At 37.9% G+C, this 18406-nt stretch overlaps 1 protein-coding gene across 4 annotated transcripts in view; it reads left to right on the top strand.

The window, feature by feature from the left end:
* ESYT2 (extended synaptotagmin 2) overlaps positions 1-18406 on the top strand; it is an 80595-nt gene that overhangs the window by 38812 nt on the left and 23377 nt on the right. For all 4 annotated transcript variants that reach the window (XM_014269782.3, XM_074553322.1, XM_005480409.4 and 1 more), the window contains exons 6-10: positions 668-757; positions 11826-11881; positions 16590-16710; positions 17348-17524; positions 17968-18050. In XM_014269782.3, the coding sequence (XP_014125257.2) occupies positions 668-757; positions 11826-11881; positions 16590-16710; positions 17348-17524; positions 17968-18050 (527 nt within the window). The remainder of the gene's footprint in view (positions 1-667; positions 758-11825; positions 11882-16589; positions 16711-17347; positions 17525-17967; positions 18051-18406) is intronic.

The raw sequence follows: 18406 nt of genomic DNA, 5'->3' as shown, positions 1-18406 counted from the left end.
GACCTAAGAAAAGAAAAAACTTCCTTTAAGATGTAGAACAAATATGTAACATTCACTGCAGGAAAAGCTAGAGATAATTTCACATCAAGTTGATGTGATGTGTTCAAGTGATGTGTCAGTTTATAAAGGCACCTAAAGGCACCATGGAGCCTAAAACTTTATTTCATGTGGTATCTAAGCATCAGATAGAATTACTGATGCAATTACCATTAGTAGCCTTGCCTTCTGATATTGTTTCTGAGATTTCCTGAACTTCCTGATAACAGATCTCTTCCTAAGGAGCAGAATTGGCTCTTTTACATGTGTGTCTTGACAGACCTGTAAGCATTTACCTGATTCTGCTCTGTGGTGCCACTGTGCTTCTTGTGTCACATTGGTTTACGTGGAACTGTAGAAATAATCTATTTCACAATTTCAAAAAATTGCCACCAACATGACACTGCATGATACAGATGAATGTAATGAATTTTTAAGCACAGCTATTAAGTGCTTGTATGAATTTTTTTGGGTCTGAATGACATATGAAGAAAGAATTTATACATATATAAAGTTTTACCATAAACAAGAATTTAATGAATTAGATGTGTGAGCCTTGCCAGCAAATAAATTTTATTTAAAATTTGACTAAAGTAAATTTCATTGTCTTTATTTTCTTCCCCTTTCACAGATCCATGGCACCATGAGGGTTATCCTGGAACCACTGATTGGAGACATGCCCCTAATTGGAGCACTATCCCTGTTTTTCCTTAGGAAACCTGTAAGCACTTTTATCTCCTTTCCACTTCTTTTAGAGTGCTGATGATGGTAGTTAAAAAATGATGGAGCAGGAATTAAGCAGCAAAAGGAAAGAGTTTGGGAAATCACTGTTTGCTTGAATTTTGACAGATAAGCACTGGAAAAATTTTATGAATGCTAGCATGAGCCAAGACAGATAATAATTACCTTGGAATTTGGGAGTGTTTTTTGTGAAAGCTGTCAAACTTTTCTTACAAGTCCTGTGGGTAAGGAAAGATAACAGATACCATCTAGATTGGTTGTAAAAAAGCTTTGGTTGCTCTTCTCATGATATTCTGTAGCTCTAACTTAAAATTTCACAAATCTGTGCAAGGTTGTTAAGAAAACCAATGCTGGTGTTAGCCCAAATTAAACTGGGAAATTACCCACCTACTGTGAAGTTTTTTCCTAGATAGCAAGTGGCAATTTCTATTACATTTACCAGTGACCCAGGTGTGAGAGTGGATGAAGCACATAGTGAGATGGAATTGGAATTCAAAATAATCATGATAACAGCAAAAGTGGAAAGCAGAGATAAGGTCATAGGCCAAATGCCTGTTTGGGCAGGAATAACAGTGAAACAAAGGTGAGCCAACAAGGTCTGGCTGGTATGAAAATGATACAGCCAAACTGGCGTGTGTAAACAAGAGACCAGCCCTCAAGTACTTTCAGTTTTAGGCAAGCACTTCACCAAATCTTTTTTTATAAAAGTTTAAAGGATAACATAATACACATTGCACTTGGCTGATGGAAAATTCTTTGATGTTGTATATGTGTGTGTGTGAGGCACTTTCAGCAATTTGAAGTTTGGTGCTGCTTTAAATAAGTCTCCATAAGAGCCTAAGAGAAAATGTGAAGAACATGGAAATTCTTATGCTCCATAGACTTCTTTAAAGAAATTAATTGTTTCCATCTCTTACTTGAATATATATTTTCCATTGGAAGCTTTCCTTGAAGATGTTCTAATTAAACATTAAAACTTACTATGTCCAGGTCTAACAGTTTCAGACTGGCAGATCACAAATTACAAGTGCAGGGGTTTAGACACTTAGAAGCATCACAAAGTGATCATCTTGGTTTCATCAGCAGTCTGAAACTCTGAAAAGTTGATTTAGGCTTGGGGGGGTGAGAGTGAATTCCTCAACAGCTTTAGGAGGTCTGTTGTTACTTTGTTCAAAGAAATCACATTTTTGTGATACAGTTCTTTTGAACAAATGTCCCATGATAAATTTTTGCTACCATGTTGAAAAATAGGTTTGGTTTTAGATGTTTATGTGTGGCCTAGAAAAAACTTACATCACTTGTGTGTTTGTGTGGCTTGTTTCATCTGTCTAGAGAAACCATGTGTGCTTGGGTAGAAGGAATGGAGACTTAAATCTCAGTAAAATATGCAATAATTAGGAAATGTTTTGTACCCGATTTAGTCAATGTTTTTGTAAAAGTGAATTAGTTCATGCAAAGCTGGTAAAACATCATGGCTCTTATTTGGAAATAGTTGAGAAACTACATTGGGATGAACCAAATTTGGATTTCCACAGATTTCTTTGAAATGAGCCTAAACACAAGGAGATGTCTGCTTAAGTTTCACCTCATTTTTAATCTGTGGGTGAGCCATGAGTGTAGGACAACTGTTAATCTTCATGTTTATCCTAGCAAAGTAAGCATGGCCCTGGAAAGGATTGAATGCTGTCTTATGCTGGTTTGCACTATGTAATTGTTAGCATACTCTCTGATATAATTTTGCTATGCAATCCTCTCCTAAACAACTTCCATACACAGTACAGTCCCCAGCTCATTCCAGGGTCCATCCAATAAACAAGTTAAATGCAAACTTTCTGGTTTAGAGGAGCAGGGAGAAAAGTGTAGTTATGTGGACAGAGGTGCTGCCTCTTTTTGCCCTACAGGAGTAGCATTTCTGCATTGTCTAGATGTGGTTTGTGTTGTCTCAGCTCTGTTTTGTACAGTGCTTCTGTGAAGCCATTCTGACACACTCAGTGCTGGAGCCATGACCTGACCCAGGATGTCTGCACTGCCCTGGGATCCCTCCTGCAGATGCTCCTGTTGGTACCTTCTGGGGGAGAGATGGGAAAGCTGGCAGTGGTAGGAGGAGAGATCAGCCCCAGGAATCCTTAGAAGCAGCTCCTGGCACTGCTCTGCTCCCCAGCATCCTGCTCTGGTAGGAGATATCCAAACCTTCCACTTCTGCTACTCCCAGAGCCTTCGCCAGTGGATTTTAACTCTGGTAGCTGTGCCCACTCTTCTCTAAGTGTGATGCATCTGCAAAGTGCTTAACTAGGACAGCTTGCACCTCAGAAAAGAAACTGAAAACATGTCTAGTGAAACACCCCTCATTTGGGGTCAGTTTGTGAACTTTGGGAAATACTTTGTCCATAGTAATTTTGTCTTTTGTCCTACCCCTGACACTTTATTAATAGGACAAAAAAGGGATGGGAGATAGAGCAGAGTATCAGCTTGGACTAAAAAGTCAAGCCCTCCCCAAAAGTATTCAGTTACAAAAATGCTAAAAGTGTTTTTCACCCTCCTTTCATTTAAAAACTAAGGTAGTGATCAATGTCTGAGCAAACCTAAGGGTGAATGGTTAAAATAATCTAAGATAGGCCATAACTTTGACAGTTATCCATGGCTGTTCAGCTTTCTCCAGACTTCTCCCCCCACCACAGAGTGTTTTCTCAGTGTTTATTTTTCTAACTTCTGTAGAAAAATGTAAAATAAACCTTATTATAGCAAGAACCAAATTCTCTTCTCTTACTAGAGAGCAAATGGCTGCAGCCAAAGAAAGCCTTTCTTAAATATTTTTGTTAGAAGAGAAGAGGAATTAGCTGGCAGCTGGCATTAGATTTTGTTCTCATATTTTCCAGTCTAAAGTAACTGGCAACAATTCCTCTTGCTCTGTATCATCTGTTTGCTGGACTTAATGACTATAAAAGGCAACATGGCCTATGAGTTTACCAGTCTCATATTTCTGAGTAATACATAAAGTTTTTGATCTTTCAAGAGTTCTTACATCTTATGAAACTTTCTATATACTGTATTTTGTTGTTATTGTGAGGAAGGTGTTAAAAGTTTCATCAGCTTATTTTATAAATCCAAATATGTAGGACATTTCAAGGAAGGGAAATATGTGCATTCTAATGTTTGAAGTGGTCTTTTAAATCTCTGAGTGTCAGTGCTAGGGAGAAGGTGGCACTGGACTAACATTCAGGATTTGTGAGATTCTTTGCATTTTCTCACTATATTAACATTATGTATATTTACCAGATAGTTGGTTCTCAGAGTTTTAGCTATCATTTTACTTTTATCATGAATCAGTGCACAGTTATTTTGATTTGCTGTTCAGTTATAGAAGCTTATATGGCTTATAGTTGTACTGTAAATGGGTAATTTTCAAAAGCTTGTTCAGTGGCACACTCAGAATTGAGGGTGTGTCCTAACCCAACCGTTTTCTCTTAATAAAAGCCAAAACCCTCCCAATAAGGCAAACACATAAAAATACTAATGTTTCAAAAAGAACAATGGCTGGAAAACAGGATGTCTTCCAGGAAAAATGGGCAGCTCCTCCAAAGCTCTCATTTTCAGATTCACAGTTTTGCCTTTCACTTGATGACTTGAGTACTGCTCTCCTTCTGCTCACTTTATAGATTGGTTCTGTCCTGTAGTTTGATTAATTTTTTATAAGGCTTAATTTCACTTAATATTGTCTGCCTTTGGAAAACTGGCTGGATGGGACTTTCAAAATTATAAGTCCTGATGAAAATTAGACTCAAAAAGGAGTGCTTGCAGCCATAATGAGTCCAGTGAAATGGCTGGAAATACGTAAAATGGTTATGTGGAATGTATAGAATGAATCTAGAACATGTGGGACTGTCAGGTTTGTGGAACACCTGGGTAAATGCTGATGCACAGCTACTGTTAGAATAACATTTGTGGAGAACTAGTCTTGTTGCTTATGAAGTGAATGATTTTCACTGCTACTCAGCAAACTTAAAATTTGCTACAACTTGCATTTTTTCTCAGTGATTTTAGATTTTGATAGCTTTTGGGATGCTTTAAGGGCCATCACAGTTGGTGTTTCCACAGTACCTTATTCTTTTCTCCCTGTGCCCTCCCATTCAATGCTGTTGACTCTCTTATACCAGTTTTGAAACTTCTCCTGCTGGAGGAAGCTGGCTAAGGGACATGACCTGGCAGGATATTAAACACCATAAGAAATGCCCAATTTCCTGTCCTTCAGATGTATTTTAGTTGCCTGAGCCAGCTCACTAAAGTCAGGAGACTGGTGTGAGGGTGTGAACCAAAATGCAGACTGGTAGAAGGGTAGGAAGGAGTAGAGAAGGAGGAGACAATTGGCTTGAGTAAAGCTGTGAGTGGCTGACACTGTGGAGAACAGCAGGTGCACTGGATTTGTGCAAAGTCAACTGTGATCCTGCTTCTGGTTCCTTCAGCTCACTTGCCTGCTGTGTCTTCTACCCCCTCAAGTGTACATCTTACTTCTCTAGCAGTTGTCTCATGGAAATCTTCAGAGAGTTACCACTGAAAAACTTTTAAACACCATTTCTGTGCAGAGATATGCTGTGTTTCCTGCACAAACCAGTGGGAATACTACAGCACCTACTCTGTATTGTTGTTTGAAAGGTTGAGTTTATTGTGTATTTCCTGAGAGATACAATGGATAATGTTACATATTAAATTATTACAGCAATGCCAGCACTTCAGTGTTGTGGGTGGTGATGGGCTTTGCTCTACTAACAAACAAATTGTACCATGTCTGGTATGGCCTTTCACAAGTAACAGTAGAGGGCCCATTAGTTCCCTTCTTGTAAGACATTCCTGGGAAGAATCACATCTTATCCCATGGATTTGTATCCTCATGGCCTGTAGTAGAGCTTCAGTTTTCCTACAAAAGTATTGCACTTCCATAACTCATTTAGCAGGAAGTTGTTAATCAGCATTTTAAAATGTGCTGTGGCTTCTCTTCTGAGAATTAGTATTGTTTATGGCAGCCAAATCAAGCCACAAGGTTGGCAGTGTTTAGAGGCTGCTTTTTGTATTTCTGTGAGCTTTATTTATGGCCCTGTGTATTCTACATTCCAGCACATATTTTTCCCTTTGTAAAGGTTTCTAGAGTCTTGAGAACACCCAGTGTGTATAGAGATGCTCATTAGTTTTTAGCCTATCTTTTCCTATTGGCTGAAGGGGTTTATTTTTTTATCTGATTTTTTAACCTCTTCCAAAATATGCATTGTGTTAGTTCTCAGTACAGAGCTTTGGTAAGATGAGAATTTCTTGGCTTTCAGGCAGATAACGAAATTTGTTTTCACCTCTCTGAGGAAAGGAAGAATTGTAAGAGGTTTGAGCCACAAGACACACAGATTACTTCATTGGAAGGTGTTACTGGTGTCTGGAATCTGCCTTTGTGCAGTGAGCTGCTGGGTAGAGTCTGCAAGGCACATCACCTCTCTAGCTGCAGTGTGTTGTGGAAAGGCACCATCGTTTCTGGCTTCTGGCACAATTTCATTTACTTACAAATTCTGCACGCAGTTTTTCCAGTGTTCTGGAAAATTGTTCTGTTAGTTCTGCTGCAGAGAACCAGCTGGCATTCTCTGAATTTAGCTAAACTAAGAGAATTATGCGTTGCTTAAAATGATGACAGAGGAGGAAATCATATTAAGCTATTTTTTAAATATGGAAAGTGTTTAGGTTTGGTGCTTCATAAAAGATTCATCAGCTGGGAGACCTTTGCTTGCTCCCTTTTCCTCCAAAGGACTCTTCAGTTAGTTGTGATGGCAACATTGCTGTAACTTCTGTCAGAACCACATTAGGGGGTCCTGTTCTTCTCCAGCAAGTCATGGTATGGCAGTGCCCAAAATACAGAAAACCTCTTGTTATTTTGCTGGACTGTGGCTGGGGGCTCTCTCCTGCTTATGAAGAAATTTTTTGCTTCCTTTCTTCTCACTTTGCTGTGAGAGTGTCTGCTGTCAGTGTTATTTCTACACTTTTGCAGATATAAAGATGTTGGGTTTTTTTTCCCCGAGTTGCTCTTTAATGTTTGGAAACCAAGAGAAGACTTGAAACAACTTTATTGAAAGGAACGTGGGGTGAGGGCAGGGGGAGATAGAACACTAAAAAAAAACAGAAGAGGAGAAAACAAAAATAATTTCTCCCTAATACCTGTAGACCAAGATTAGAGTGTGTTTCACTGCCGGGTGCTTCTGGCAGAACTGGAAAGGAAACTCTGTGGTGGGTGAATGCCACAAACTTTATCTGACAGGGGAATTTACCTTTAAAGCCCAAACAGTGAAAGCTTGATTATGGCAGGGGTTTGAAGGCTCATATTCCTTCCAAAACATTTAATGGCTTAAGATTTATTCGCAAAGCTTTTTTAATAACTCTGTAAAGTTCTTAGCTGTAATAATGTTTTTTTAATTTATGAGCTTCAGCTTCAAATGGAAGAGGATTTGTCTTTAACATTTCTGAAATTGGTCTTTGTATTTATTCCTGTACATTAAGTGGATGAAGAGAATTTCTGATATTATATGTATTTCTTGTTGATATTATATGCATTTCTTTTCTAAATGACCACTCTTAGTGGCAAACATCTCGGGTTTTTTGTGTAATTGTTTTTCCATGTTTGACGCTGTAAGGACTGATGATGGAATCAATGCTTGTTTTTTAGCAGAGGTGTGTAATAATCAAAATATTGACAGTGAAATTGTATCATAGACCCTGTTTTGTTTCATAGGCCCTGTTGCAACCTTTTGAAATGCTTTTTAGTCACATCAATGCAAAGTGTCACTTCTCAGTGGCATCTCCTTGGTTGTTCTTGGCTTTCTTTAGGGTTGTGGCAGTTAATACAGAAACCACTGTGATAAATGTTTCAGTCCAGTGCAGGAGATGTTTCTCAATGTTGAATTTCAACATGCATTGTGTTGCTCAATGCATTTATTCAGTGAAGGCTGTTTAGGAGGCAGCACAGGACTAACTGTGTTAATTGCTGTATGCAGTACACTGAAAAAAATATGAAAACAAAAGGAAATACAAATCTTTTCTCATTTACTATTTAATCTGAAAACATCATTATGTAAAACTGTTAAATACAGGATGCAGGTAGGAGCACCTCGGGATAGGGACCACTTTTGGAAGGTATTTATGGTGTCCATTTGTTTCTATTTTGCTTATGAATAAAGAAAAAATAAATCGTATAATAAACTGGGTTTTTTGTCTTAAAATAGTATAAAATTACATCTTCTAGAAGCTTGGTAGACTGCATAGCTTTTTAAAGTGTCTCATAATGTACAGTCAAAACTTGTGATTAGAACTAGAGAATTAGTCTGAATACTCAATTTGTGGTTAGTCTTATCAGCTACTACCAAGCTACTTGTTTGCTATATTACTTAAACATCTGTGGGTTTGCATGATTGAGGAAGTAGTATAAAACTGAAATTATTCATACTAAGTTGGAATTTTCATCCTGGTTCAATTATTTGTTTCTTAACTTTTTTTTCAGATTTAAGATAAGGAGGAGATTTGAGAACATACACAAATACAGTAATTTGCACAATTAATTTTTAAGGTGGAATCTTAGTTATCCTAAATGAAAATATTCTGTGTTCTAGCTCATAGTTTTTGTAGAACTGTACAACTAAAGCTTGCATACCAATGTAAAAGAACCCATTTTGCAAGAAATTATTTTCAATAAATCATTGATTTTTATATTTGTAAATTAAAAACCTCATAGCTTTAAATTCATAACCATGTAGAAAAAAATTATAGTACCTCAAAAAGGAAGAATAAAAAGACTGTTCAGTATGCAGTATGGATTGTAGCTAAGAAATTATTGCCTTCTGAAAGGCAGTACTTCCATTTAGCCTTGCTAGTAATTCATAAGTAAAGGAGCATTAACCTTTTCTCACTACAATCCTACTAGTGGATTAGAAATAGAAATAGCAAGTGGGCAAAACTAGTTGTAAATGAGGTATTAAAAAAGATATTGAATACAAAGTGGTCCTGCAGCCAGTGATAGCTTTGTGCTTTCACCTAAAGCAGGAATCAGTCAAGAAAGTCAGCAATCTCTGTAGAACTTCTGAATAATTTTTTCACTTTAGATTCTTACAGTCTGGTTTCATCTATAACAAATGTAAATGATCAGGTAGATGGCTTTGTCTGAAACAGAATCTCTGACTTTCTGGGGAAACTACTGGGTGGAATTATCCCATGATGGGGAAATATGGAAATTTTCTGCCCCAAGGAAGATGACTCCTACCCCATCTGCAGATTTGCAGCTGTGGAGCAGATCTGGGGCCAGTGTAGCAGAGGAGGGCCTGGCAGCATCCAAGCCAGCAGAGCCTGAACTGCCCTGAAGCACCAGGAGAAAGGGGAGGTGGTCACTTCTGAGAGACTCCTGGCCCCATGTGCCATCCTGACCTGTTCTCTCTTGAGGTTTGTGCTTGCCTGGACCTCAGGTTCAGCATGTTGTTACAGTTTGTCTGGCCTCAGACCATTGCCCACTGCTGCTCCTCCATGTGGGGATCAGCACCACTTCCAGGGTGTTGAGACCTGGAGAACATGAAAGGTGACTGCAGTGTGGCTCTGGAGGCAATTCAAGGGCACAGGGGCTCAGGTGGTGAGCTCCATCCTGCTGGTAAGGTTGGGAAGACAACAAAGTGATTGGGAGTAGCCAGGAGGGAGTCATGAGCAGGAAATCATGGGAATCAAGGCAATAATCTCTGTGATCAGAAGGCTGGCTGGGTGGATGAGGGAGAAACTATGGATACAGCTTACCTTGACTTCAGTAAAGCTTTGACACAGCCTTCTGCAACATCCTCGTAGGTAAATGCTAAGTACAGAGGAAATAAATGGGCAGCTTGGTTGAAAAGTGGCTAAACTCTTCAGGCTCAGTGAGTTGGCATCAGGAACATGAAGTTCAGCTGGAGGACCATCAGTAGTGATTTACCCCAGGGTAAAACCTGGGGCCAGCACAAATTCAGGGCTGTCCTGGGTGCTGGGACAGAGTGTGCTCTCAGCAAGTTTGCTTGCTTAAAACTGGAAGGAGTGCTTGATACACCTGATAGTTGTACTGCTGTTTAGAGGGACCTTGAGAAGCTGGAGAAATGTGCCAACAGGAATCTCATGAAGTTCAGTAAATGGAAATGCAAAGTCTTGTGCCTAGAGAGGAATAACCTTGTCTCCCATGTCAGGCTGGGGGCTGACTGGCAGGAAAGCAGCTTTGCTGAAGAGGATACAGGCTGATCAGTTGGGTAGAAGGGGGAAGAGAAGTCAGAAATGTGCACTTGTGGCAAAGAAGGCCAACAGCATCCTGGGCTGCAGTAGAAGAAGCGTTGCCAGCTGGTTGAGGGAAATTTTGCATTTTCCACAGCATTGGTGAGGCACATCTGGAATGCAGTGTGGGGTTCCCCAGTACAGCAGACAGGGACATGCTGGAATAAGTCCAGTGGAGGGCCACAAAAATAATAAAGGTATTGGGCATCTCTCATGACATCATGCTCCAGTCCCCTAATCATCTTCCTCATGCCCAGGACAGCCTGAGCCCTGTTTGTGGCAAGGGCATGGTGCTCATGTAGGTTCTTGCACTATGTCCCATGATTGGTGTTGCCTTTTGTTCTGGAATATCTGATGTAATATGGTTATTACATCTTACTTTTTCCTTGAAAGGATAATGGTTTCCTTTTTCCTTGCTTAATTGTTTGTCACAGGTAGGCTTGGTAATATTGTTTATAGGTAACATTGTTGAAATATTTGCCACCATTAATTAAGTGTATTAAACAATATACAGTGTTCCTTATATGAGTTAATCTATTATGTCTTATCTTTACTGGAAGTATTCACAAAGGAAATCACTAATTAAACTATTAATAGATCCTTTGTAAAAGAATGGTATGTGCTATTTTTAAAAAAGAAAGTGAAGTTAGGGTGATGATTCTCATCTGTTTGTGAAAATACACAACATTTGTTCTTGTAGAGGTTTGTTGTTTTGTTTTAGCATTTAGCTGAACTGCCACAATTAGTTTCTCAACTGAGGAATATCAAAATCCTTTTTCTCCTGCAGGTATACTTAGATTGAGTGAATTGGATTTGGAAACATGGTGGTAACTGGGTGGGTTTGGGTTTATGTGTTGCTTAAATACTCTGGTAACTTCTGTCACATTAATTGAAATAATTCAGTGAAGAGAGAACTAAGGGAACTCAGGTCTGTTGGTTTTGTTATTGAGAATTAGAATATTATAGGATCAAAAAGGATGTTTTAAATTAGTTTTTAATGGCAGCAATCTTGAAGCAGAATAGGTACCTTTATACAGCGTAATATTCTGCAAAGATTTTCAGTGACAAAGTATGCATGGCCTAGCAATGAGTTATCCCTTTTAATTATTTCTGACAATTTTTCTCTCTTTGATACTTAATCCTGTTGATACCTTTCTTCTTTATCAGTGGTAAAATGAACTTGTGCCTTGAAAACAGCCTCTTATGTTTGAAAGCTGTTATCACATCTTCCTGCCACCTTCTTAATCCCAATTCTTCATTAATTCTGTTGCCTATGTCTTCTAGATCTCTTATTTTCCTGGTCTCATGTGAGATTCTTTGTCAGTTTATTATAATTCGCAAATGAACAATCATTAACATGCATCTCTGACAGGTCTATGGTGACCCCAGAAATATTTCTCCAGAAAATAGGATTACATTTCATTATTCTATATGGATTGTATGGAGTAGGTCCTGTGTATTTGTGTATATTGGGGGATGTGTATTTATATGAATGGTGGAAGGGTGGATAAGAGAATGGTGAAAGTTTTCATAGCTTTTAAAAATGTGTCTAAAAATTCTTAAGAATGGAAGAGGGTTGTTTTGTTTGTTTGTTTAAGAAAAGCCTGGAAACTGGTTAATTCTCCACTGATCAGAATCTGTAGCAATTGTGTTTATTTCTTCAATGTTACCAATTCTAAGCTGCTTTTCTTTTTTTTTTTTTTTTCCTGTCATTTCCCACCCCCCCATCCCCCTCTTTTCTCTGCAATTGACAGCTTTTGGAAATTAACTGGACTGGACTGACCAATCTTCTGGATGTTCCAGGGCTGAAGTGAGTATACCTAAAGCAGTGTTTGATAGATCTGCACCCCAGTAAAGCCCAGAAAATCTCAAGACCATAAATTGAATAGTTTCTAGGTTAACTGACTCTGAGCAGTTTTCTCTTAATGTAGAATTATATGAAATTGCTCAATTTGCAGAAGGTAGTGATTTCACCACAAGACAAAGTATGTAAAAAATATATCTAGTAGATCATGTTAAAATAGTTTGAAAATATAATTTATAATGTACTTCTCTTAGTGTTCTCAGCCTTTCTGGAATCTTATGAATTTCCTATCTGCCATCTCCTATGATCAGAGCCTTCCTTTCATGCAAATGAGTTCATGACATCTTGGTTCTTGGCTTTGTATGCCAATCCATCTCTATTTGCTTGTGTAAAGATAGTTAGAATTACCTTAAGACTATTCAAACTAAATAAAGTTTCTAATATCTTCAACTGTTTACTTTTAAAGCTTTTTCAGTTTATTATGTGAAGATCAAATGGAGTATTCAAATATTCATTGTATATAGCAATAAAATGTGTTAGCTTATTCAGAGCTTTTCCTAATACCACATGATAAAATCCCAAATTAAAAAGCATCAATAGAGGTGCAAATCAGGTTGCTTTCAATCATTATAAACCCGATTAAGTTAAATCCATTAATATATTCATATTTATCAGGTTTTAATAGTTACCCAAGGGGTTTTAATATGGAGACAATGGCAAAGGCGATAATGGTGGATCTGATACACACTTGGATTTTGTGACTAGCCCTTTTTATTAGATCCTATACTCTCAAGAGTTGGCTGACTCCAGAATTATTTTTTATTGTTTCAAAACAGGAGTTTGAATTTAGTTATTAAATTAATCCCTTAGTAATCAATTGCATGACTGAAGTGAATTTTGCTTTCCTTAGACATGTGGAGCCATTGCATGGAATCCCAGCTGAACAGTTTGAAATTAGAACTTGCATTAAGTAGGTTAATGGCTCCAAGAATTTTTCATGTTTCAAGCCTGTCTCTGAGGAAAGAGGTTTTCTTGATGAGTGAGAGAAAATGGCTTCCAAAATACAGCTCCTGAGTAATAATTCCCCTTTTTGATATACCATGACTAAATTTACATTTAGCACTTAACTTTACTAGGCTCCTGAGACTCACATCCTGCTACATATTTGCCTGACTGCAAACACAAAACCTCAGATGTAAACAAAGTCTAGCTAAATATCTCAAGTTTATGGTTTCCAGAGCAACCAAACTTGGCCACATATGCACAAACCAGTGCCACCTAGACGTGGTATAGTTTCTATAGTAACTGTAACTGGGGTGACTCATGCTCTGCCTTGCCAAGAGGTTTCTTTGGTGCTGTATTTGTGTTTCTTATCTGTACAGATAAGTTGTGTATTTTGGTCTGACAACTTGACATATTGTAGTTGTTATAAACAATGATGAACAAGAGATTGCTGCCACCACCTTTATTATCCTATGGCTTTTGGCTGCACACTGAACTGCTTATTGTACTCTGTTTGCAAATGTCTGCTACTAATTGAATTTCAGCATTAGCTGCTGGAAGCTTCTCTGTCTGCTGTTAACTAATTTTTTATTGCTTTTCCTATATGACTCCACAAAGGAGAAGAACACACATGGAATTCATATTCCATCATTAGTATAGCTTGGGAGAAGTGGAATTAAAATCTCTGTGTGAGGAGGAGCCAGGCTGTGAGAATACTCAGGTGCTTTCAGAAGGGGATGTGGTCGATGGAAAGATGTTTGGGTTGCTTGAGACAGAGTGAAAACACTCAGTGCAGTCAGAAATTTGCTGTGTCTGCAGTATGAATAAAGATAGCACAGGAAAAATACACAACTGGTAAAAATTAGAGAGCAATACAAAAGAGTAGGCAACTAACAGTTATTTTTCTACAATGAAATTGAGCTTTTGAAGACAGTCTTATAAACTATATGAAACATTCTACACTTCTTTCCTTTTTTGAACTGAAAAAATAATTGTACATAGAATCATTGACTAAAGTTTTTTGATCTTAGGAAGCTGGTTTTTAATGATGCATCAACATAAGGGTTTATATTAATGCATCTTTCTCTGTTGCTTACAGTGTTTTTTCTCTGTTTTCCATAGATCAGACCACTTTAGATAACAAAAAATGCAAAAGATTGTTATTTTTGCCTTGTATTCATGAGGAATACTTTGCATCTAGGTGCAACCCAGCTGGCTAATACTGGATGAGATTTAAACAGCTTGAAAGCATCATGTTGTTTTAGAATTCATTTAATTCATTAGTTAGTGGCATGCAATCTTTAGTGTTCTTTTTCAGCTCCATATTTAAAGTTAGGGTACCTGCTACCTTCTAGGAGTTCAGTTTCTCTATGTAAATCTTGGTGAAACTTTATTAATGCTGCCTCATTTTTCTCAGGTGTTTTTTGTGAAATTCAAGTAGTAATGTTGGGATAGAATTATGAGACTGACCTGTGGAATCAGTTGGGGTTTGGTTCTGGCACAAAGAATTGTGAGTCCTCCCAGTGCTTGGGCTGTGTTTCTTTTTTTTAAGATTTGCTGCAGCTCTATTTGAACATTAGTCACCCTCTGAACCTTATGCTAGTCCAGAGTATTTACACCTGTATTTACACCTGTGATCACATAAAGTTTGTGATTTTAATGAAACACTAGAGAAGAGCAGGGCAAGCTCTGGTACCATTGCTTTCCTTGCACAGCTCCTTTGCTTTCTGTCACTTGATTTTCTCCATTAGTCATCTGTTCTGAAGGGACTGAGCCTAAAGGCAGAGCTTTCTCTTTTTGCCAAGTAGGGACACTAACAAAAGCAGGAACAAAAAAACTTATCTGGTCTCTATACTAGAGTGTTGTCATTAGACTTGAATTTTGAAAAGTGTGATTGTTGCTTGTGTGGTTACCATCACTTCAGCTTTGGTTTGGTTTTTCTTTTCCTTTTAATGTTAAGACTGGTTGAGATGTTTATCTTCAATTTTTTTTCACCTCTTGACAAAATAATGAATTCTATTTTCTTGGCTCATTTCAGAGAGCATAAACTGAAAGCGAGAGGTTTGGCAGAATGAAACTTTAAAGTTTGAAAAGCAGTATGTTAAAATGATAGCTACATGAAGCTACTCTTCAAATAACATGTAGTATTTGTCTTAAAATTTTCTGAAACTGAATTTCTAGGGTTCACATAGAATGACAACCTCTGTAAATGTGATTGGATAAGCTCTGCCTGAAAGGGAGGAGAAGGAAGATTCTTTAGAGCACGTGTGAATTAACTGAGAAGTTGAGTGGAAACTTTTTTTCCTCTGAGCAATATCTTAACGTTATCCACTGTTTCCTCTTTCTAGCCAGAAGCCTGCACAGACCTGTCCATTGGTTTTGATGCAGCCTTGAGCTCCTTCTGTGCCTGTTGTTCTGAGCACCATTACAGTCAGCCATGTTGCATCATGTATTGTAGTTACCTGGATTTCCAGGGGCAGCCAAGGGCTTGCAGGCTGCTCAGATTTCAAATCTGGGCATTGAAAATCAGATGTGGATTTGGCACGAAAATCAGTGTGCATTTCTAGTGGGCCAGATTGTATGTAATGGATTTGTTCTGCTGCCCATCTCTAGCATAATGTTAATTGCTCACCACTACATTTTCTTTCCAAATGAAACTGTAACACATATCATGTTTCACTGCAGCTTTTGTGTTTTTATATGCTAGCTCCTGAGTCAGAGTTATTCCCAGCTTCAGATTCAGTCTTAGAAAACTTCACAAGGTGCTCACACAGAAGTGCTTCATCCAAAAAAAGTTTCAAGTAATCAAACATTATCTGCATCTTGATTTGACAAAACTGTAAAAAAAGAATCATGGTGTGTATTTTAGGAGAATTCACAGCTCCACCAGCTTTAGTGAGAATGTCCCTCTGCAGTTCAGAGTATCTCAAGTATTGTTGTAATGACCTCTTTGAACCTTTGGGCATCCTCCTGGGATGTCCTGGGTGCTTGTGTTCTGTGTTCTGCTTTCTCCCTGTGTAGGCAGTGTGTGCAACCAGTGCTGTTGGTCTGACAATGATTTGTTGTCAGTTCAGACCTGAGCTGGGTGACCTTGTAGCTTAGGAAAATTGTTCTCTTCTCTGTGTTTGTGGAGGGGTGTGGGGTTGGGTTTTATGTGATTCATTACCAGTGTGGTTGCACTGCCACTCCCTTTTCACTGAACAGAACCAGTTTTGCTTCCCTAGGCTACATTTTACTGTGTTTTACACATTGTGTTCTGTGTGTCTGTGGTTTAAGTGATGGTCCTCCCAGCTCAAGAGGACAAGTGCTTTCATAACAATACAGGAAGGGGCAGCCAAACTTGCAAGGTCAGATAAATCATTATTGAAGGACAAAAGTAATTCAACAGTTACCATCTGCTTGGTTGGATGCGTTAGAGGCAAGAGCACTTATGCAATTCCTTTTTACCCAGGCTGCTTTTAAAAGGCAAGGGTGAGGGGGAAATTTGGCTGTGGCAGGGAAATGGGAGCTTTATATTCATCCCTGTGGTTTCTGCTGTTCAGTGTCAGCTGCTTCCACCTGGTGGCCGTTTGGGCAAGAATCCTTTATTTTACGTTTACAAACCAGATCTGTCTTCTGCTCTCCCAGGAAGGCAAATATTTTCTCCATTTAGGTTGTTAAGCAGCAAAAGGAATAATTTTTTAAAGTAACTGAGGATTCTTTTCTCCAACAGTGGCTTATCAGATACAATAATATTGGATATCATATCCAACTACTTGGTCCTTCCCAATAGAATTACAGTCCCCCTGGTCAGTGAAGTGCAGATTGCTCAGCTGAGGTTTCCTATACCGAAGGTAAGCAGGTTTCTGTCAACAGCAATAATTGGGCATTCAGTTTCTTCTGTATTAACTGTTCAAGGCAATCTGGAGGAATTTTGAAATACAGTTACTGTACTGGTACAAGTTGCTGTGAATTCAAGCACAGATAATAACTGATTTAATTTATAAACAATTTCTGTGAAGTTAATGTTTCAAAAGACCACCAAGAAAGATTTATTTCCTTATTCATTTATTTATTCTTTTTTAAAAAATCTTAAACTTATTACTTTTACAATCACTAGATTGCTACAATCTAGTTTAACTGTATAGACAAAAAAGTAGCATGTGTTTTATGTTATCATGGAAAATTACTATTAGTGTGCTTCACTAAACAGTTGTTGCTATTTTTTGCTACTCACTTCCAGAAACCTGATATTTCTTGATGTAACTGGCATGTTTCTGATGGCTGATGACAATTTTTCTTTTCAGGAGTCTCTTGAGTGCTAGGTCTGTTGAGTGTGTGGATCATCACTGATATCTTCTATTTACAGTATGTCCAGAATAACTTTCATGTTAAGGAAATGGCAATGGAAATTATAAAACATCTTTGTGTAAATTGTGATGACATGGAAGCTTTCAGATTACTGTACAAACTCATATTTTCCTTTTTCAGGGTGTTCTAAGGATACACTTTATTGAAGCTCAGGACCTAGAGGGGAAAGATACTTACCTAAAAGGGATTGTCAAAGGAAAGTCAGATCCTTATGGAATCATCCGTGTGGGCAACCAAATTTTCCAAAGCAAGGTCATCAAAGAAAATCTCAATCCAAAATGGAATGAAGTTTATGAGGTATAACCAATAAAAATACCTTGTTGTATGCTCTTCTTCATGGAAGAAACAAAAGAAGAAATATCCTCTTTCTTCTGTTAAAGAGGCTATTTTGGGGGTGTCCTTAAGGAGCTTCTTGATATCTCCCTCTAGAAGCCTAAAGTTCTGTAATAAAACAGAAAGTCTCCTTTTACTTACATACATATTTTTTTCCTTTTTTTTTTTTTTTTTCTAGACTGAGCATCAGTAATTCTGAAAAATTAGTTTGGGCATTTAGAGCCAACATTGACAAATTTAATCTGAAAAGCACTTAAAATTGCTCATTAAATTGAAACTTTTAAAAGCATTTGCTTACTAATGTATTTTACTGTACAAAGTTACTGCAGCTCAGTGTTTTACTGTTATTATGCCATTTAACCAAGCTGGTCAGTTTTACTGATAATGCCCTCTCACTGAACTTCCAGGCCTTAGTGTATGAACATCCAGGACAGGAGCTAGAGATTGAGCTCTTTGATGAAGATCCAGATAAAGATGACTTCCTGGGGAGGTAAATGTTATGGAGAATATGTTTGTATGTATTGGAAAGAGATTAAATATTGTAATTTTTCTTCAGTTATTATTTTTATTTTATTGCAGTTGTTCTGCTCTCTAATTGTATTTATCAATCAATTATCTTGGTAGTTAGGAATTCCGTAACTACTTCATGTGTGTAAATTCATTTATATGCAAATGTGTCTGGGTGTGTATATACACATCTATATGTTTACATCTTTTCTGAACAAAGCAGGTGAGTATTGTGGGTACCAGAATTGTGCCCTAGCTTCTTTAATGTCTGTGAGCTAGCACTAAGTCTTAATTCTTTCTTCAGGCAAAGTTAATACAGTTTTATAACTCTGTATCTTC

Source organism: Zonotrichia albicollis, chromosome 1 (assembly GCF_047830755.1).
Source record: "Zonotrichia albicollis isolate bZonAlb1 chromosome 1, bZonAlb1.hap1, whole genome shotgun sequence".
In the NCBI taxonomy this organism is placed as follows: Eukaryota; Metazoa; Chordata; class Aves; order Passeriformes; family Passerellidae; genus Zonotrichia; species Zonotrichia albicollis.
Note: the sequence above shows the minus strand (reverse complement) of the source record. Positions and strands in the feature narration are given on the sequence as shown.